General features: G+C 40.3%; 2 protein-coding genes across 11 annotated transcripts in view; one reads left to right on the top strand and one right to left on the bottom strand.

The window, feature by feature from the left end:
• Positions 1 to 17,363, bottom strand: part of cntn2 (contactin 2) — a 96,282-nt gene that overhangs the window by 60,133 nt on the left and 18,786 nt on the right. For 4 of the 6 annotated variants that reach the window (XR_005075474.1, XM_037101065.1, XM_037101064.1 and 1 more), the window contains one exon: positions 3,171 to 3,335. Coding sequence is in view for 5 of the 6 variants with exons in the window: in XM_037101065.1 (XP_036956960.1) it covers positions 3,171 to 3,237 (67 nt within the window). In the remaining variant the exon portion in view is untranslated. Of the gene's footprint in view, positions 1 to 3,170; positions 3,336 to 5,844; positions 5,938 to 17,363 lie in introns of all 6 variants that reach the window. The other 2 variants (XM_037101067.1, XM_037101069.1) reach the window with 2 other exon arrangements.
• On the top strand, positions 6,940 to 12,815 carry LOC119021087. 5 transcript variants are annotated; one of them, XM_037101071.1, is made up of 7 exons: positions 6,940 to 7,226; positions 9,054 to 9,163; positions 9,793 to 9,829; positions 10,306 to 10,512; positions 10,736 to 11,821; positions 12,085 to 12,253; positions 12,347 to 12,815. In XM_037101071.1, the coding sequence occupies exons 4-7, from the start codon at positions 10,308 to 10,310 to the stop codon at positions 12,477 to 12,479; spliced, it is 1,593 nt and encodes a 530-aa protein (XP_036956966.1). In that variant the 5' UTR covers positions 6,940 to 7,226; positions 9,054 to 9,163; positions 9,793 to 9,829; positions 10,306 to 10,307; the 3' UTR covers positions 12,480 to 12,815. The 5 variants fall into 5 exon arrangements, with proteins under 5 accessions (XP_036956966.1, XP_036956967.1, XP_036956969.1 ...); XM_037101074.1 differs by lacking the exon at positions 6,940 to 7,226 and having other exon boundaries at positions 7,612 to 9,163; positions 10,736 to 11,477; positions 11,739 to 11,821; XM_037101072.1 differs by lacking the exon at positions 9,793 to 9,829.

Here is a 17,363-nt window from a genome sequence, read left to right as displayed (position 1 = left end):
ACTGAAGAAAAATTAACTTAGATTATCCTGGCAAACCTATCCTAGTCATGGACGCAGGAGAGACAATAATTTTAATCAAAGTACGAAGTTGCTCACCAAAATGTTTTTTCATATAGTGCAATTTTATGACACAATAGGTGCTTACTGATGACCTGTGGTAAAATTCAGGTCAAGTTTCAGCTTAAAGCTGTGGTCTGTAACATTTTTTTGTTACATTTGCTAAAATTGCCATTATGATCTGACAATAGAGTAAGATACAGGTCATCTGTATAAAAAAACGCCGTCTGTGGCTCCACCCAGTGGCTGTAATTTGACTTGCAAGAATAACAACTGCTCCTGGCTCAATACAACCTAACAGAGCCAAGGGGAGTGTCTGACAAGTGTCATTCTTGTACATAAGCTGCTGGTAGCCCCCCTCCCTTAAGCAGCATGTACTGGACAGCGCCTCTCCCATGTGACGGCACAAGGCCTGCTCTTACCTGGTCAGATTCATTCAAGCTTTAGCCCAAACTGTAAACAATGAACAGACAACAACAGAGCAGAAGAATGCCTCACCATTGCCCTTGTCAAAGAGAAATGAGAAGAGTGATGAAGAAAAGTAGTGTAAATAGAACCGAGCCAAAGAGAAAACTAGGATAAATATCAGAATGTCCTTTCAGAGGTGGAGGGAGCCGAGGGATTTTTAAAGACTTTTCTGCTGGACAAGTAAGGACCTCTGCTTGATGTTTGTTTCATTCTGTGTGTTAACCATAAGGCTATGGTGGTGGCGGTTACAGTAAAACTCGCAATAGTGCATATGGCCATACGATGTTGCAGTCGAGCTACACTGCTTGTTGCTAAATCTAGCTTGTATGCTAACTCTGGTGTTTAGCTTTGTCTACTGGCTACCGGTGAGCAAAAGTGTCTTTCAAGTGACCGGGCAGTTATAACGTTAGTTTGTGTTCAGTACGCTCTGAAGTGGTTGAAGTTTAGAGAAATGTAGCTACTCAGGCTTCAGAAAGGCAGCATGGCATTGTACCAGGTAATGATTAGCTTGTAACTCCGTCTACCGCGATGTGAGGAATATTGTTTGTTACTCGGCATATCTACAGTGATTTAATTTAGTTGTATTGATCAGAAAGAGAACAGTCGGGGCTTATGTCGTCAGTGCCGGCCCTGAGTAATTTGGTGCCCTAGGCAAGATCTTAGCCAGCGCTCCCTTGCATTGCAGTCAATTTCACAATCAATGTTCATACACTTACACAGAAACTGCATGTATGTATCAAGATTTTATTTATATTAAGTAAAAAATATCACACCAAATAAAAACTGAAGAAAGAAACAAGTGATAAACATACAATATAAATAAGGCATTGGTCAAACATTATCATCTCTCAGCCTCAGAGTGCCATCTTTCTCCTATCTATTGTCAGCCACTTTGCAAAATGACCTGCAACTCCTTCCATGTTGCCATGTGGGTATTGTGCTCCTGGCTATCTTCATGAACCTTCAGCAAGTGGCTTGCATTTTTCCAGCCCTTTAGTCCTTCCTTATTAAGTCTGTATTCTTTTGGAGAAAACATTTAAAAGCAGAAGCAGTGCAAGCTATATTTCTGTTTGAGTACATCTGAGTCTGTTACAGAAGTCATGTTGACACTCTCCCATCTTTGTTTTTGGGAAATGTGTCACTGCTTTTTATTTGAAATGGTCCTCTGTGAACTAACTCTCATCTTACATAATCAGTTAGAAGAGATGGCCAGTCAGCAGGGTCTATTGGTGCAGCCTTCAGTCCTGATGCTGTGTCACTCTGCTGTGCTGAGTTAGAGGGACAGAAGCACCTGATGCTGTGTCGTTGGGGTGGTGGTGAAATATTTTAAAAGTGCATCTGAAGACAGAAGAGAAGCTTATGTGACCACTGCATATTACAGTTTAATTAAAAAAAACATATGGGAAAGCTAAGGTTTGGAGTATTAACAGGAATAACACTAACTGCACTTTGACACTAATGTGAACTGTATCAAACAAACTGTGACGCAATAAAGGCGTGCAACTACCCTATTACTTATAAAGGGGATGAAAAACTTGAAAAACTCAGTCTTTGAGATATTGTAATTTCGCTACAGTACCAGTAAATCTCTAATTGTTTTTGCTATGAAATAATGTTGCCTTGGGCTTATATGATATTTAGAAATAATAGTAGTAATGGCACTGGTAAAAAATTGTATTTTTTAATTTTATTTAATTATTATTCTTATTTTTCTACCCCCGTTTTCAGCACCCCCCACGGATGACAGCACCCCTAGCATTTACCTACACTGCCTATGCCCAAGGCCGGCTCTGTATGTCATTGTTGTTATTTTGAATGCGCCATCTTGGTTATCTGGCATCCTCTGTTACCGTGGTTACAAGCCTGCTCATGCAGCTTCTCTCTCTCTCTCTCTCTCTCTCTCTCTCTCTCTCTCTCTCTCTCTCTCTCTCTCTCTCTCTCTCTCTCTCTCTCTCTCTCTCTCTCTCTCTCTCTCTCTCTCTCTCTCTCTCTCTCTCTCTCTCTCTCTCTCTCTCTCTCTCTCTCTCTCTCTCTCTCTCTCTCTCTCTCTCTCTCTCTCTCTCTCTCTATATATATATATATATATCTCCCTTTAATTGGAACGATATTGCTCTAGAATGTTTTATTTTTCTGTGAAACACAAGTAATCCGGGCATAAATATGTTTTCCTTCAAATTTTATTGAGAATGCATTTTAGTTGTATGAGAACATAATTTCTAGACAGGGTTGATGAACAAGGGTATTTTTAACTTCAGAGCTACTACTAATGCTAATTTGTTACTATTGCCAAAGTCAGTTTTGTGTGATTTTCAATTTTGTTAACTCCTTTTTAATCATTTAAAAATACAGAAAGGGTCTTTAGGAAAACATCAAAAATGCTCCTTAATTTGTATCCCTTGCTTTTGTTGACATTAGGCAAGAATATGGATGCACAAGATACAGTGAGATTCATTATTGGCAATTAACCTGTATCAGTGAATTTATAGTCAACAACATAAAGCACTATTGCTTCATTGACTTAACCAGCACAGCATTTACACACCCTTCTGGTTGGCAACATGCTCCTCTAAAGCTGGTTTGCAGTTCATCAATTAAGAAGCAGAAGCAGAAGAAGAAGACACTGCACACTGTGAAGTGGGGCTTACCGAAAGCCTCTTTTAGGGCCATGGAGCTGAGGACCAGCAGACACAGCAAGCACTCCATCACCTGCATCCAGCTGGATTACTAGAGGACCACAAACAGATCCAGAGCAGATGGGATCAAAAACTGTTCACCTTTTCACACTGGAAGAAGAGATATCCAATCAGTCCCTGTGCAGGAAAAAGATAAGCAAAATTACTTCCATGAGTAACAGATCTACAGAGGAACTGAATTAATTTAGCATGGATAGCTTCAGGAAATATAACCACAATTGAAATCCCTGGACTTCTTTGTCAAGAAAAATATTCAACACCTTATCAGCATGACATGGTATGTCGCAACTAACTGTCACAGCAGCAGAAACAAACAGATAAATAGAGCGAGGGGAGGCTGGAAGATAATACAAAATAAAGAGGAGGACAGACCGAGAGAGATAAAGAGTAAGAAGAGATCAGTGTATTATTGATCTTCTCGAACCCTTATTGTCTGGGCATCATAGTACAGCATAGTACACTCAGCTCAGTGATTATAACATGCAGAAACCACATTAGATGTTTTATGGAAAGTAAAAGTGCAACACTCAGATGCTCACTGAAGTAACCACACACTAACATGACCAATGCAGAACAAGGTCAATAATAAGCAAACAAGTCTAAGAATAACTCTTTTTTGTCTATAGGGTGCTGGCCATGTACAGTCTGGGTAGGGTAGGGTAAGGTCAGCAGTCCTTCGCTCTGGAATCTTTAATCCAGGAATCTGGAGGTCGTCTGGTTTGGCTCAACACGAACCTCCATTAAATCCTAGAAACCTGACCTAGAGTCATTAACACTTGACTTTATGATTTGTTTGGAAAAGTTTATTGCCCCAACTTCAACCTCACTATTTAAGGACCTAAGAATAAGACTCAAGCTATCTGTCTTCAGAATTGCTTTACAAGATTGCCTATATTAGTGCTTTAATTGTCCACCTGAATGCACATTGGCTTGCTTTGCCTTTCTCTTTCTCTGTTTTTTTCTCCTCTTTGTTTCTCTCTTCTGTTTTCTCTCTTCCTGCACCATTAACTGAGTTTTCAGAGAAAAACACCACTGAGGAGTTTTTCACCAGCGATTCCGATCAATAACAGCAGGTGTGTAGCGTTGCATTTTTGGTTAGGTTTTCAAGGTTTCTAAACCTGATTTGGTGTGGAAAATCTACAAAAAACAGTCCTTCATTAGACTAGTTCGAATAGTCACACAGTGGCCACCTGAACTGTGAAGTGACTGGAGACATCTCTCTCTCTCTGACTGTACTGTCTACTACTTACAGCAGGGGGTGTCGACTGACCGGGAGTGAAAGGTGCTTTGCTGAAGCCATGGTGCCCAGAGTCTCAGTAATTAATAGGATACACTGCAGTATACATCATATCATTATATATAATTTTCAGAGTAAAATTTTCCACGACAGTGATGATACAGTTATTACATTTATTTTTGATTATGTTTTTTTTTCTTTTTTCGAGTCAGTTTTCCTCTACCTGGAAAACACCACGCCAACAGCCAATCGCACAACAGAGAAATAAAATGCATGTGGTGGATGAATGTTTCTGGCCCCTCCCACTCACAGCAACTCAGAATGACGGTGTTGAGCTAACACAAGAAAGTGAGTGGTGCGACAAGCATAACCGAGTGTGAGGAAACGGACAAAGAAGAAGAAATTGAACTGAAGAAAGGTTACAGCACTTTGATTAATTGGAAACAGTTCGACTACTCTGACAAATGACAGACCAGTATTAGGTGCAAAATGCATTGGTGGCCATCAACCTCTTCCATCATGTAAATAGGAACCGCCACAAACAGAACTCCAAAAGCATGAGTTTGCCCTATCGTGCTAGCGTCAGCCTCCCTGCAAGTAGCCAACAGACCAGCCCCACTGCTTCTACTAGTCAAACTTCACTTCGACAGCAATTGCACACAACAATTGCTGCTGCTTTTTCAGCCTTTACCCCATATGCAAGGAAATTGAAGGGATACAAAGACATAACATGGCAATTACTCACTGTACCACTAAATGTATGATGTCTATAAGCACAGTTTAAAAAACGGTTTTCAAGGAGCTAATGATGGTCATGGATGCTAAGTACCCTCTGCCAAACATCAGACCCTCAGCTGTACACAGAGTGGAGGTTAAAGGTGGAGGAGCAGCTCACAGATGATATGTGGTCTGGTCGCACATCCGAACCACATCAGGTCTTACAGAACAGGAAGCTAATGAACCTGAACTGAACAACTACCTGCAAGCTCAAGAATGTGCTATATTCACAGAATACAGAGGCATAATCATCCTCAACATTTAACTCATATTATTTAATCAGTGTTCAGTTCAGTTCAGTATACTACCTCTAATATGTTTGAGACGTGAAACAAGCAATTTGTTGTACTAATTTATCATTTTATTTGGTTGTTTGGTTCTGTTGAATGTTAGTCATCTAGTAGCTGACAATAAATACATGTATTTCATAAACCATAACAAACTGTCTGGTTTGTTCTGGGTTCTGTCCTGAGAAGTGAACACTGTTAAAACTGTCAATTCAACATTATTATTATTGTTAAATATATATTGTGATAATTATCAACATCGATCCATATAAAAGAATATATCCTGATGACACTTTCGGCCATAGCACCCAGCCCTTACACCAACCTTTTTTTTTTTCATCGCTTTCACATACTGTATCACACACAGCGTCACCACTCCCACCATGCACATCACACGCTGTGCGTAGGGCACCAAGTGCTGAGGGGATACAAAAAACAGCATTATGAAAAATCATCATAGTCATGATGATGATGATAATGCCAATATTATTTCAGTATAGAAATATTAGGCACTTTTTAGGCATGTATACCACAAAAGGCAGAGCAAAAGATATATTTAATTGCTCCACAAAGTAACGATGGTGCCCCCTCCCCACAACAAACAAAACACACACACACTCAACTTTCCCAAGCTCCCAGTGGGTGCCCTCCCCTATATCAGTGGTCTGTTGAATTGTGCCTGATGAAGTCTGTCAACTTTTTTGAAAATGGCCCCAAAAAGACAGCAGGAGTAAAGAGCAGAGAAAAGAAAGAAAAGGAAGCTGTGAGATGATGCCCATGCATCACTTGCAGGTAAGTCCATGTTTAATCATTCTTAAATACGGGAAATGTGCTGCTAATGTGACGATTAACCCAGCATACACCTCGAACTACCTGATGTTTTTGCTAATGTTCGCGAATTCAAATATGTTATAACTTAGGTGCAAGCTAGATTGAGATTTTACTGTTAAACATTATCTACACTGTAAGAAAAGTTTGTAGAAATTACGGTAAAAAAATGTCAAATGCCAACAGTCAAGGGCCGTAAGATATAAAATAGTGTATCACCGCAGTAAATATATTGAATTACCGTAAAAAGAGAAGAAGAGCATAACTTTAATTGTTACGGTTGAAATATGTAGAAAACATGGAATTTTTCTGTAAGAATGAAAAAAAAGGTCAAATTCATGAGAAAATACTGTAAAGCTACAAAACAGTAATTACCCTAAAATAAAAGGCATTATTCTGTCTGAATTAATGATTCTGCTGTACTTTGAGTTTTATATTCTGCAGTCATACCTTAATTATTTTTTTTTTTTTTACGCAAGAGGATATATAATGAAAAAATAATGTATTATTATAAGTTTCCATTTCCATATATGCTTTGTGTGATTTTTTTTCCTCATTATGTGGCCCCTAATCCTCACACACACACACACACACACACACACACACACACACACACACACACACATCAGTATCATAGATCAATATTAGTATTAAAAAAGAAGCATCTCCAAACGCAAGTATTTGCCTCGTACAGTTCCGGGATTGTGCATTTGTTGACATTAATGCGCCAAATTTGAAATTGGCCAATCAGCGCATTGTATCGGATACCAGCCTTTCACCGTCCTCTGACCCGGTGGATATTTCGGATTCGGACTTCACACCGTTCAGGTCCACGGTCTTCACCAGGATTTTACCCTGCTGTCATTCGCCGCCACCTTGGTAAGTAAATTAAATCATGAGGAGGAGACAGAGTGTTAATGTGAAGTTATTGTTTCAATAGTTGACTGCTGCGCTGGCGGGCTAAAGCGGGATCAGTCTATGTGCTGAAGCTCCTGTTTGCCTAACCGCGCAGCAAGGACTGTCTTTCCAACCGCGTTGCTCATCTTTATTGTGAATAAATTAAAGCAAAGGGAGGAGATGGGGGTATTTTAACATAAAAATGTCGTTTCATTATTTGACTGCCATAGGAAAGATGCGCTGGCAGGAGAACACCAGTCTATATGCCGAAATCCCTGGTTCCCTAACCGCAGCTAGCTAGTCTCTCCACCCGCGCCGCGCGTTTATTGCGAGTTAACTCAGTGTATTTGAAAATGTATTCTTGTAATATATGTGAACAAAATGTCCAGTCTGTGAAGGCGTATTTTTTGCATTGCAAGCTGCACCGTAATGAACCCCGACGTATTTTTAAATGTGTAGATAGAAGTTGTAATCAGGTTTGTTCAAGTTATGCAGCTCTAAAGTCGCACTTCTATCGCCGCCACAACAGTGACGTTACGCCAACCGTTAACGTGTCTCAGGCTGTGACCTTAACGCCACTAAAGTGCACCGTCTCGCTTTGTGAACGCCAGTGTGAGGGAACTAAACTGCTGGTTGCTCACTTGAAGGAGCACATTGCAGAAGGGCGCCATGTGGCTTGCCCAGTGAGAGGATGCAAACGTGTGTTTACTGCAAAAACTACTTTTACTTCTCACATGTCCAGAAAGCACAGACATTGGTCAGAAAATGTCATTGGTGCAACAATCCAAGATACACATTGTGAGAGTCCCACTACAAGTACCAGCACACAGGAGGAATCCTTGCCTGCCACTCTGTCAGATGCTGAGGACACTGTAGGTGATTGGCTACATTTCAGCAACCTGTATTTGAGAAATATATGCATGTTTTACATGAAACTACAGGGACAGCATCTTCTCCCAGTGTCTACCATCCAAATTATTATTGAAGAAATGCAGAATATACACGAGTTGGGACAGATGTATACATTGAATCGACTAAACTTGCTTCTAAAAGATATGTCAGTTTCAGATGAAGACATTGTAAAAATCAGTGACACTGTTAAACAATCTGACCTGTTTACAGCTTGCCACACAGGACCCATGAGAACTGCGTACTCGAGAACCCAGTGCTTTAAAGACATGTTTAAATATGTGGAGCCCAAAAAAAATCATGCTGGGCAGAGATGAGAACAGAAGAGAGAGGTGTACCTATTATGTTCCTGTGCTTAAAACGTTGAAGGGAATGCTGGAGTCCGGGTTCTGGCAGGGGCTCATGTCAGTGGATCCTAATAATGTTTCCAAAACCAATGTTCTCTCTGACTGTTGTGATGGTAAGGTGTTTATGTCAAACACATTTTTTCAGGAAAACCCAAGCTGTCTCAAGCTGGTTTTATACCAGGATGCTTTCGAAGTTGTGAACCCTTTGGGATCTGCAAAAAAGAAGCACAAGGTTTTGGCTGTGTACTTCTCTCTACTTAATGTGCCCCCTCATGTACGATCAAATACTGACCACATGCAGCTGGTTTTATTGTGCACAGAGAATGATTTTAAGAACTTTGGCCATGCCAAAGTTTTTTCTGAACTGCTTACTGATCTGAAAGAACTGGAGGAAAATGGGATAACAATGGGAGATGAAGTTGTAGTAAAAGGAGCTCTCTACTGTATTGCTGGGGACAACCTAGGCTCTCACACCATTGGTGGTTTCACAGAAAATTTCAGTTCATCTCAGTACTTCTGCAGATATTGTCTGATTTCTCGAACTGAATTTCAGGGCGCTGATCCTAACATCTGTGGACTGGAGCGGACTCCAGAAACGTACAGATCTGCCATCGAACAGCTGGAGACAGAGGATGCTCCACAAGTACAAGGGTTGAAGTTCAAGTCAGTATTTAACACACTACAAAACTTTGATGTTTGTTCACCTGGCTTGCCACCCTGTCTTGGTCATGACATCTTTGAGGGTGTCCTCTCATATGATGTTGCTCTTTATCTGAAGTACCTAATCAAGAAAAATAAATGGTTCACATACACAATTTTGAACAGGCGAATCAAGCAGTTCAAATACAAAGCAACAGATGCTTGCTCCAAACCTTGTGAGGTCAGTCCTCAAACACCAAAACTGAGTGGACACGCTGTCCAAAATTGGAACTTCTTGAGATTGTTGCCTCTGATAATTGGAGACAAGGTGCAGGACCCCCAAGATAATGTGTGGCAATTAATTTTGCAGCTTAAGGACATTGTTGACCTTATTTGTGCTCAGCAAATTTCCAAGGCTCAGATCGCCTATCTGGATGTTCTCATCCAAGAATATTTGGAAACTAGGAAGGCACTCTTTCCAGATATCAACTTGAGACCAAAACACCATTTTTTGCGGCATTATCCAGGACTAATCCTGAAATTTGGTCCACTCATCAGACTATGGACTATGCGTTTTGAGAGTAAACACAGTTACTTCAAAAGGTGTACAAGGCATCTTAAGAATTTCAAAAATCTGTGTTTCACTCTTTCAGAGAGGCATCAGATGTTCCAGGCCTTTCTCTCTGCTGGGTCAGTGAGTCCTCCACCCTTGCATATAAAAGATGGCCAACCATTTTACTCAGAGCTTTACAGTGAGCAAGTTAAAGGAGCAATCCTACATTTTGGCTTCACTGAAAGAAACACAAAAATTCCTGTTGATGTGCAGTACAATGGTATAATTTATAGGAAGGGCCAAATTGTTGTCACCAAGCATGATGATTCAGTGGAGTTTGGGGAAATAATCCTCATTCTTGTAAAAGATGATTTTGCACTTCATTTTCTGATGAGAGTGTATGATGGGGAATTTCTTTCACACTACCACATGTACTCTGTGAAAAAGGAAACTGAAAGATTAGAATGCAGAGTTGTCAGTGAACTGATTGACATGTGGCCTCTATCATATTACATACACAATGGATACCAGATTGTCCCATTGAAGCACAGTCTCTTGTCACACTAAATCAGCTGACCAGATGCTAAACTATCTCTTTTATGTGTCTTAACAGATATGGCTGAATCACAGACAGTAAGCGATGCCATAGCAGCAGTGCTGCCAGATCTTCCTGACCACGTTCTCAAGTCAGTGGAAGATACCTTAAAGGCACTTGGTGCAGTGACGGCAGATGATTTACAGTACATTACAGAGGTAGACTTACTGCCAGTGTTGAAGCCCGTACAAGCCAGAAGACTTGTTGCTGCATGGGCCCAAAACAGTGAGTGTAAAACATTGGTACCACACCACAGCACACTTCTCTTATAGTGTTGCACAAGTAATATAATTTTTAATACAGTTCTAAATGTTAGCGGTCAAATTAAACGCAACAACTTTTGAAAATATTTTGCAGCCCAATAAAATTAATCAGTGTTCTACATTGTGTTACAGAGTTGAAAAATGTTTAAGGTTTATGAGTTCAAATCTTTTTGGTACTTTTACAGAGTCATCCACTCCAACTCCAGCCCCGGCATGTTCCTCTCAAGGGTCTCTCCTTTCGTCTTCCTCTGGTTCCCCGGTCACTCCCTCACGAGCATCATCCACAGCTACATCATCCTCAGAAAGCTGTTCTCCGCGTGCACCAAATTGGTTAGACACTTTTCAGATACCATGGCAGAAGCTCTCTGAAGAGTTAGTACAGAATTTGGAAAGACAGAAGAGGCCAAGTCCGCGACTACGAAGAGAAATGATAAGGATTGTGGTCTCTGAAATGATGAAGATTTGTAAGAATCCCACCAAACAGAACACCACAGAGATAGCAAAAAGGATGGTAGCCAGATATCCAAGATCTCTTCAAGATGTGATTGATGGTGATATTATTGGACTTGGATATCATTCCCTGGCAAAGCAACTCCAGTCAAGAGTGGAAAATGTCAAACGACCTGACACACCAAAGATAAAGAGACGCAATAGAGCCTCAGATGATGACACCGATGAAATTTCTGTCAAACAAAGAGCACATGTTCAAGACACATATGGCTGTGTCAACTGGATGCCGAAACATCTGCCACTCCCTGAGACTGTGACGAGTCAGTCAGAAAAAAAAGAAAAAATGAAGACATTTGAAGAGATTAACTTCAATTCAGATGCAGTGAAAGAATTAATCAAGTCCACCTATTTCACACAGCGTAAAGATATCAATAATGGGGAAAGCATCAAGAACTTAAGCCATGAATGGCCATTTTTGTTCAAGGAAGTCGGCATGGCAGCACATTTCCAGGAACTGACTGGCGTGTGTTTGATTGAGTCCTTCCTTGCCAATGTGGAGAAAAAGGGGGCACGTCTCTTAAACTTCTTCAAATGTGTTGATGCACATAAACACAAACAAGTCCTGGATGCTCTTCTCAAAGTTCAAACTGAAATAGGTCAGTCCACTGGTTGCTCAGGAGAAGTCATACAGATGGTGCTTCTTTTACTGGCTCATTTTGATGAGAAGGAGGAGCACATGTTCCATTTTGTTGAGAAGACGAGCCTTGCTGAAGAGGTTCAGATGGACGGGGTTCCCCCAACACCGTGCCTTATTGTCTGCGGTAAGTAAATTGAACCAAACCTGCAAGCCTTCTATATTGCTATACTAACACCCACTTATACTCTTGGTGTGTTTACATTCACGTTTGCTTTTAGCCTATTTTAAGATGGTGACAAATATTTTAACTGATAACAAGTTCTGCCAACAGTAGATTGGATGACTCTCATCCTATATTGAAAAAACATCATTGAATGTCTATTAATCATTGATATTGAAGCTTTTGTCATTAAAGTTCTTTTTTTTATTCATGTTGTTTATTCTTAGGGTCTTCCTGCTTTGCCGCTGAGACATTTATGTTGAGCATCGACAATGAGATTGTCAACGACTGCATCACTTCCTTCACATCTGCCATCTGCCTGATGTTTGGCAGTTACTATTGCTTCAACATACACTACCCAGTGGAACTAAGGTCTACACTGGAGTTCCTCCAACGGTAAAATGTCTTACTTTGTGTCATCATAGAAAATCAAAGGCATTTGATATCCCACCTGAAGTTATTCCCCCCCTTACTCTCTTTCTCATAAAGGTGTTTCTTCTCAATCAACCCTGAGAAAGGCACCAAAGTCGAGTGGAAGAAGAAGAAAAAAGTATTCTCAGTCAATCCAAGAGTCTTCACTCTGATCTCAGACCTCGCAGACCACGAGTGGACCTTCCAGTGATGTTGAGGGATGATGTGATAAAAGGTACACTGAATGTATACACTGCAGATATTGTATTGTATTGTGTAAAATTCTGAAAGTTTTACAAGTTTGTTCATGTTCAGCTTTACTGCACTACTTTTGTACTTTAAACACGTTGAAGTAAACTTGCTAGTTCTAGATATGGATGCAGTAACAGAGGAAGTATTAAGATTTATTATGCAAGTTTTGAGACTTTCGCTTACCCTTCATACCCTTCAGGTATGATTTTGAACGTGAAAATGAAACACTGTGTACACTGATAGATTTGTACAAAAATGTTTAATTTGTCCAAATAAAGACTTTCTTTATTTGAAATTTCACGGTTGATATTATTGAGATTGTTCTGGTAACAATTGTTTATTTAAATTTTCAGGTAAAACAAATTTTCTTTTTAATGTCAAAACTTTTGTTTTTACGTTTAAATATCAAATTAAGCACATTTTTCAGTTGCAAAAGCAACAGTATCAACATAAAATTTTCAGGTAGTTGTGTTTTTTTTAAAACTTTGAAACTTTTTTTTTAACGGTAAAATATAAAATTAAGCAAATTTTTCAGCCGCAAGAACAACAGTATCATTACATTAAATTTTCAGGTAAACAATGTTTTTTTAAAACTTTAAAACTTTTTTTTTTACAGAATGACATTGAATTAAGCACATATTTTAACTGTAAAATCAACAGTACCAATACATTTTTTTCCCGTAAATGAAGAAACGATCTTACCGTACTTTAACGGTAGTGTGTTGGCAACTGCTGCTGCCGGTACTTTACCGTAAAAACAACAAAATTTTTGTTACAGTGTATGCATTTTACAAGTAACTGATGCCAGCTAGCTGTTACTTTACTTTAGATATTGAGCAGTAGTTGATGATTTATTTTGATGTGACAGTGGTCAATACTTTCAGTGAGCAGTCAGTGCACAAGGTAGGCTAACAATACCTCTTGCTTCAGACCATTTATTACCGTGGCCAGGCAGGCATTAACAACGTAGGCAATATGTAACTAGAACTGCAAGCAGGTATAAATGGGGGCCAAGCCCCCCCCGACTGGGACCACGCGCACCACAGAGCCCACGGAAGTTTGCCCCAAAGGATGATGGGCTCGGGGCAAAAGTGAGGACACAGGCCAATGTCTGAGCCGTGGCATTCACTGTAATGGGAAGTGTACTGGAAGTGCAAAAGTTTAAATTTGTTGTAGTAAATTATGCCCACTTTGACCAGTCATTACTTAACTATATGGCTGGCCTCAGGCGTGACCCCACATCTCTACTGTTTCATTACATTTCTACTATTGCAAGGAAAAATGCATTTATTTTCATTAGTGTGTGGTGACTTAACAAAAAAAAAGTGCAGAAGAAATGGGTGGGGCCTATGTCAGAAAACCTAGCTCCATTGGGAAAATACATGAATATGATGTTTATGAATGTGTTCTTTAAAATGTGGAAGTTAAAGGCAAAAACGCATTTACATCCGTTTTAGTGCCACCTATGGGCCAATTTGCACCAAATTTGGCACGGAGCCTCTTGATGACTTCAAGAACAATTGACTTAAGTTTGATGTTGCATGCACAAAGCATTTAGTTTGATCAAAATATGAAACAGTATGTGTTTTTTAGCTAGCAAAAGAGATTGCTTGGTTATAACTAGCATATTTTTTGGAGTGCCAAAATTTTTTTGACAACTTTTCATCAGACACATCTGGAGATTCTATGTGCAAAGTTTCAGGCAGATGGCGCTTAAGTTGTAGGGTGAGATGTCATGGCAACCAAGGATCTCAAATTTGGTGTTAATAGCATTTAGTTTGACCAAGATAGCAAACAGTTTACATTTTTATAGCTAGCTACAGAAAATTGTTCATTAATAATTTGCACATTTTTTGACCGAGCACAATCATTTTGATAACTTAAGAGTCCAGTTGAAGAGTATACATTCCACGTTTCACGCATATTGGACAAAATCCCAAGGAGGAGTTGAAAAAGTAGGTTTTTGCGATTTAGCGAAAAAAACTTTCAAGGTGGAAGTGGGCGTGGTCAATTGCAAAGTGATTCAGCTCCATTCAGGGAATCTGGGGGTGTAAGTTTTTTGAATGCGCGACACACGGTGTGGGGGTTGTAGGTATAAACGCGTTGGCCTAGGTTATAGCACCCATTGCAGGCGGATATATGTAGTTTTTTGTGTCTAAGATATTTGCAGCAGTCTGGACCAACCCTCCAAACCACCCTCCGCAAGCAGCGGTGAACGGGCCCTTGCAGTCCATGCACGTTGGGGCATGCTGCCGTCGGGGCTTCTAAACGCAACATCTTCCGATGAGGAAGCTGATCCTTTATAATTTGGTGGCCTGCTCCCACTGGTATTAAATAATATATGTTTAAGTCAGAAAAACTGTGTGAACTGCTGCATGATTTCCCAGACAAAGACTGAGACGATGGTTCGCTTCTGGAGCTGGCTGAAGAAAATGTCCACACAAGGCAGGAAGAAGCTTAAAGTATTATCATCCAGCAGCATCACAAACCCTCCAGCTTCCCGCACAAACTCCCCTGATGGTTTCAAAATACTGGATGATGTCACCTTTGTGCTCAAACAGTGTTCACGGCATTGATATGGAAGTCCATCTTACTGTGCTTGCTCTTGGGAGTCTGTGTGCACCTAGGGCCGTAAGCAGGGTTATGAAACTAGTGAGGTACAAACCATGTGAGTGCGCAAAGCGCGCAAGCAAAACAAATTTGAGAACTTATTTATGAATAAAAAGTAAAATAAATAGTGTTTTAAAATGTGCAATTACACAAATACACAATCACACAATGTTGTTGACTGGATTTTTATTAACTTTTGGCACTCTCAGATACTGTAAATATTATTGACCTTTTGGAGGGCTGGCTGGATCCTGTCTCCAGAGAATTCAAAGAAATTAAATTTGCTTCTCCCCCGGTCTGCTGTCAGCAGGAGCAGCAGAGTAAATGAAATACACTTTTTTTTCGCTCCCCGCTGCGCTCGAGTGCGGCTGAACCCGGCTTGAGCCCACACAGGCTCGAACATGCTGCCTGTGTGGGCTCAAGCCGGGTTCAGCCGCACTCGAGCGCAGCGGGGAGCGAAAAAAAAGTGTATTTCATTTACTCTGTGAAATGGAGATCTCCCCCAACGAAGTGGCTAACGTTAGCTAGTGAGATGAGATGACGATGAGATGAGATAAACTTTATTGTCCCCCAAGTTGAAATTTGTCTTGGGCAAGTACATGCAGCTGCTGTGAAATAGTGTTTTCTTTTGTTTCAACAAAACTATTATAATGACAGATGCGCGAACTGGCGAGTATGTTCGTTGCTTACCTCTCATTAAACCAAAACATGTCCAGTACATGTGACGCGCTGCGGCGTGACGTGTAACGCTAAAGGTTACGAGACTTCATATGCAGAAACACAACTAGTAACCAATAGTAACCAAGGTATTTACCTGAGGTACCTCATAGCTAGTTACGGCCATGTGTGCCACCCCTCTATCAAGCACACTGGTTCTCTTGGGAGATCTTGAAAAAAATCCGGAGAATTCAGCCAGGTCAGAGAAGAACTGATTAATTAACAGGATGTGCTGCATGATGAAAGATGAAAAGTAAGAGGGCTGAAAGAGCTTAAAAAGGTGTTTCTCAGTTTCTCTGGCTGCTCATATGCTGGAGCATTATCAGGGCGAAAGCTGAAAATGTTCCCATAAGAATAAATGGGAAAACGCCTCCCAACCTCCTGCAATTTTTGAAAAATTGTAATGGTTATCGCAAAATTTATATATTGAGTAACAGGAGACTCTGTGATGTCATTTTTTTATTTCTGTAGAGTGAAAAATGAGGGCGGCACAGCAAGAGACAAAACAAGTACTGTCTGCTCTCCTCCAGAAACTAACATTGCAGCTTATGGGGGAGTTGAGTGCTTTTCGCTCCAGGGCTCCACAGCTAAAACTGTAAGTCTTACATCTGAAAAAGGACCATCACCTGAAAGCCAACAAGATTGCCTACATTTCTAAGCATATATTGTCTATGTGAAGTAAAAGATGTGGGATCCAAACCGAGCTGAAGAGAATTTCTTCTCCAGTTCTTCTAGCTGCTCTACACTCTAACAATGATGTCACGCACTGTAGCTCACGCAATACGTACCCATTATACAATCAGAAGACGGCCTAAAAATCCTTAAAACTAAAACTGTGACGATTTCAAAACCATAAAAGATTTTAAAAAGCTGAATACATGCCCAGTAGTTCAAGGTCTTCTGACTCTTTAAAACGGTAGCTCAAAGTATGAAGCACAAAAAGACGTTGAAAGTCAATGAGTTTGAAGAGGATTTGAAGATTTTCCCCTTAACTTTCCATTCAAACTAATTAGGCTGCGACCAGAGTGCCACCTACTGGTCGATTTGCACCAAAATTTACACAAAGCCTCAGAAGTACAGGGAACACAATTATGAACATTTACGTGATAATTAGACTGTATTCTGTCAAAATATGCAAGATTGTCTGTTTTCAACACAATATGCGGGAATTTTAGATTTTGCGCGTTCTATGGACTACCAAAATTCTTTTAATAACTTTTTGTCAGGAGGGTCCAGAGATGCTACATGCAAAGTTTGGTGCAAATATGTCAAATTGTTCATTTTTGGTGTGTAAGCCACAGGGGCCATTCTATAGCACCTCTATGAATGTCATTTCCATAAGTGTTATGGTGTGGGCACAGTGCCAAATATTAAACTGGACGGCCACCAGAGCGCCACCTAGTGATGGATCGGTAAACCCTTTGTCAGCTGTCCTCAGGAGGCCACTAACAATAATTGTACTAAGTTTCGCATTAATCCAAAGAACTGATGTGGAGATATAAATTACCTCAGTTTA

The sequence above is a fragment of the Acanthopagrus latus genome, chromosome 6, assembly GCF_904848185.1.
Source record: "Acanthopagrus latus isolate v.2019 chromosome 6, fAcaLat1.1, whole genome shotgun sequence".
Lineage (NCBI taxonomy): Eukaryota > Metazoa > Chordata > Actinopteri > Spariformes > Sparidae > Acanthopagrus > Acanthopagrus latus.
Note: the sequence above shows the minus strand (reverse complement) of the source record. Positions and strands in the feature narration are given on the sequence as shown.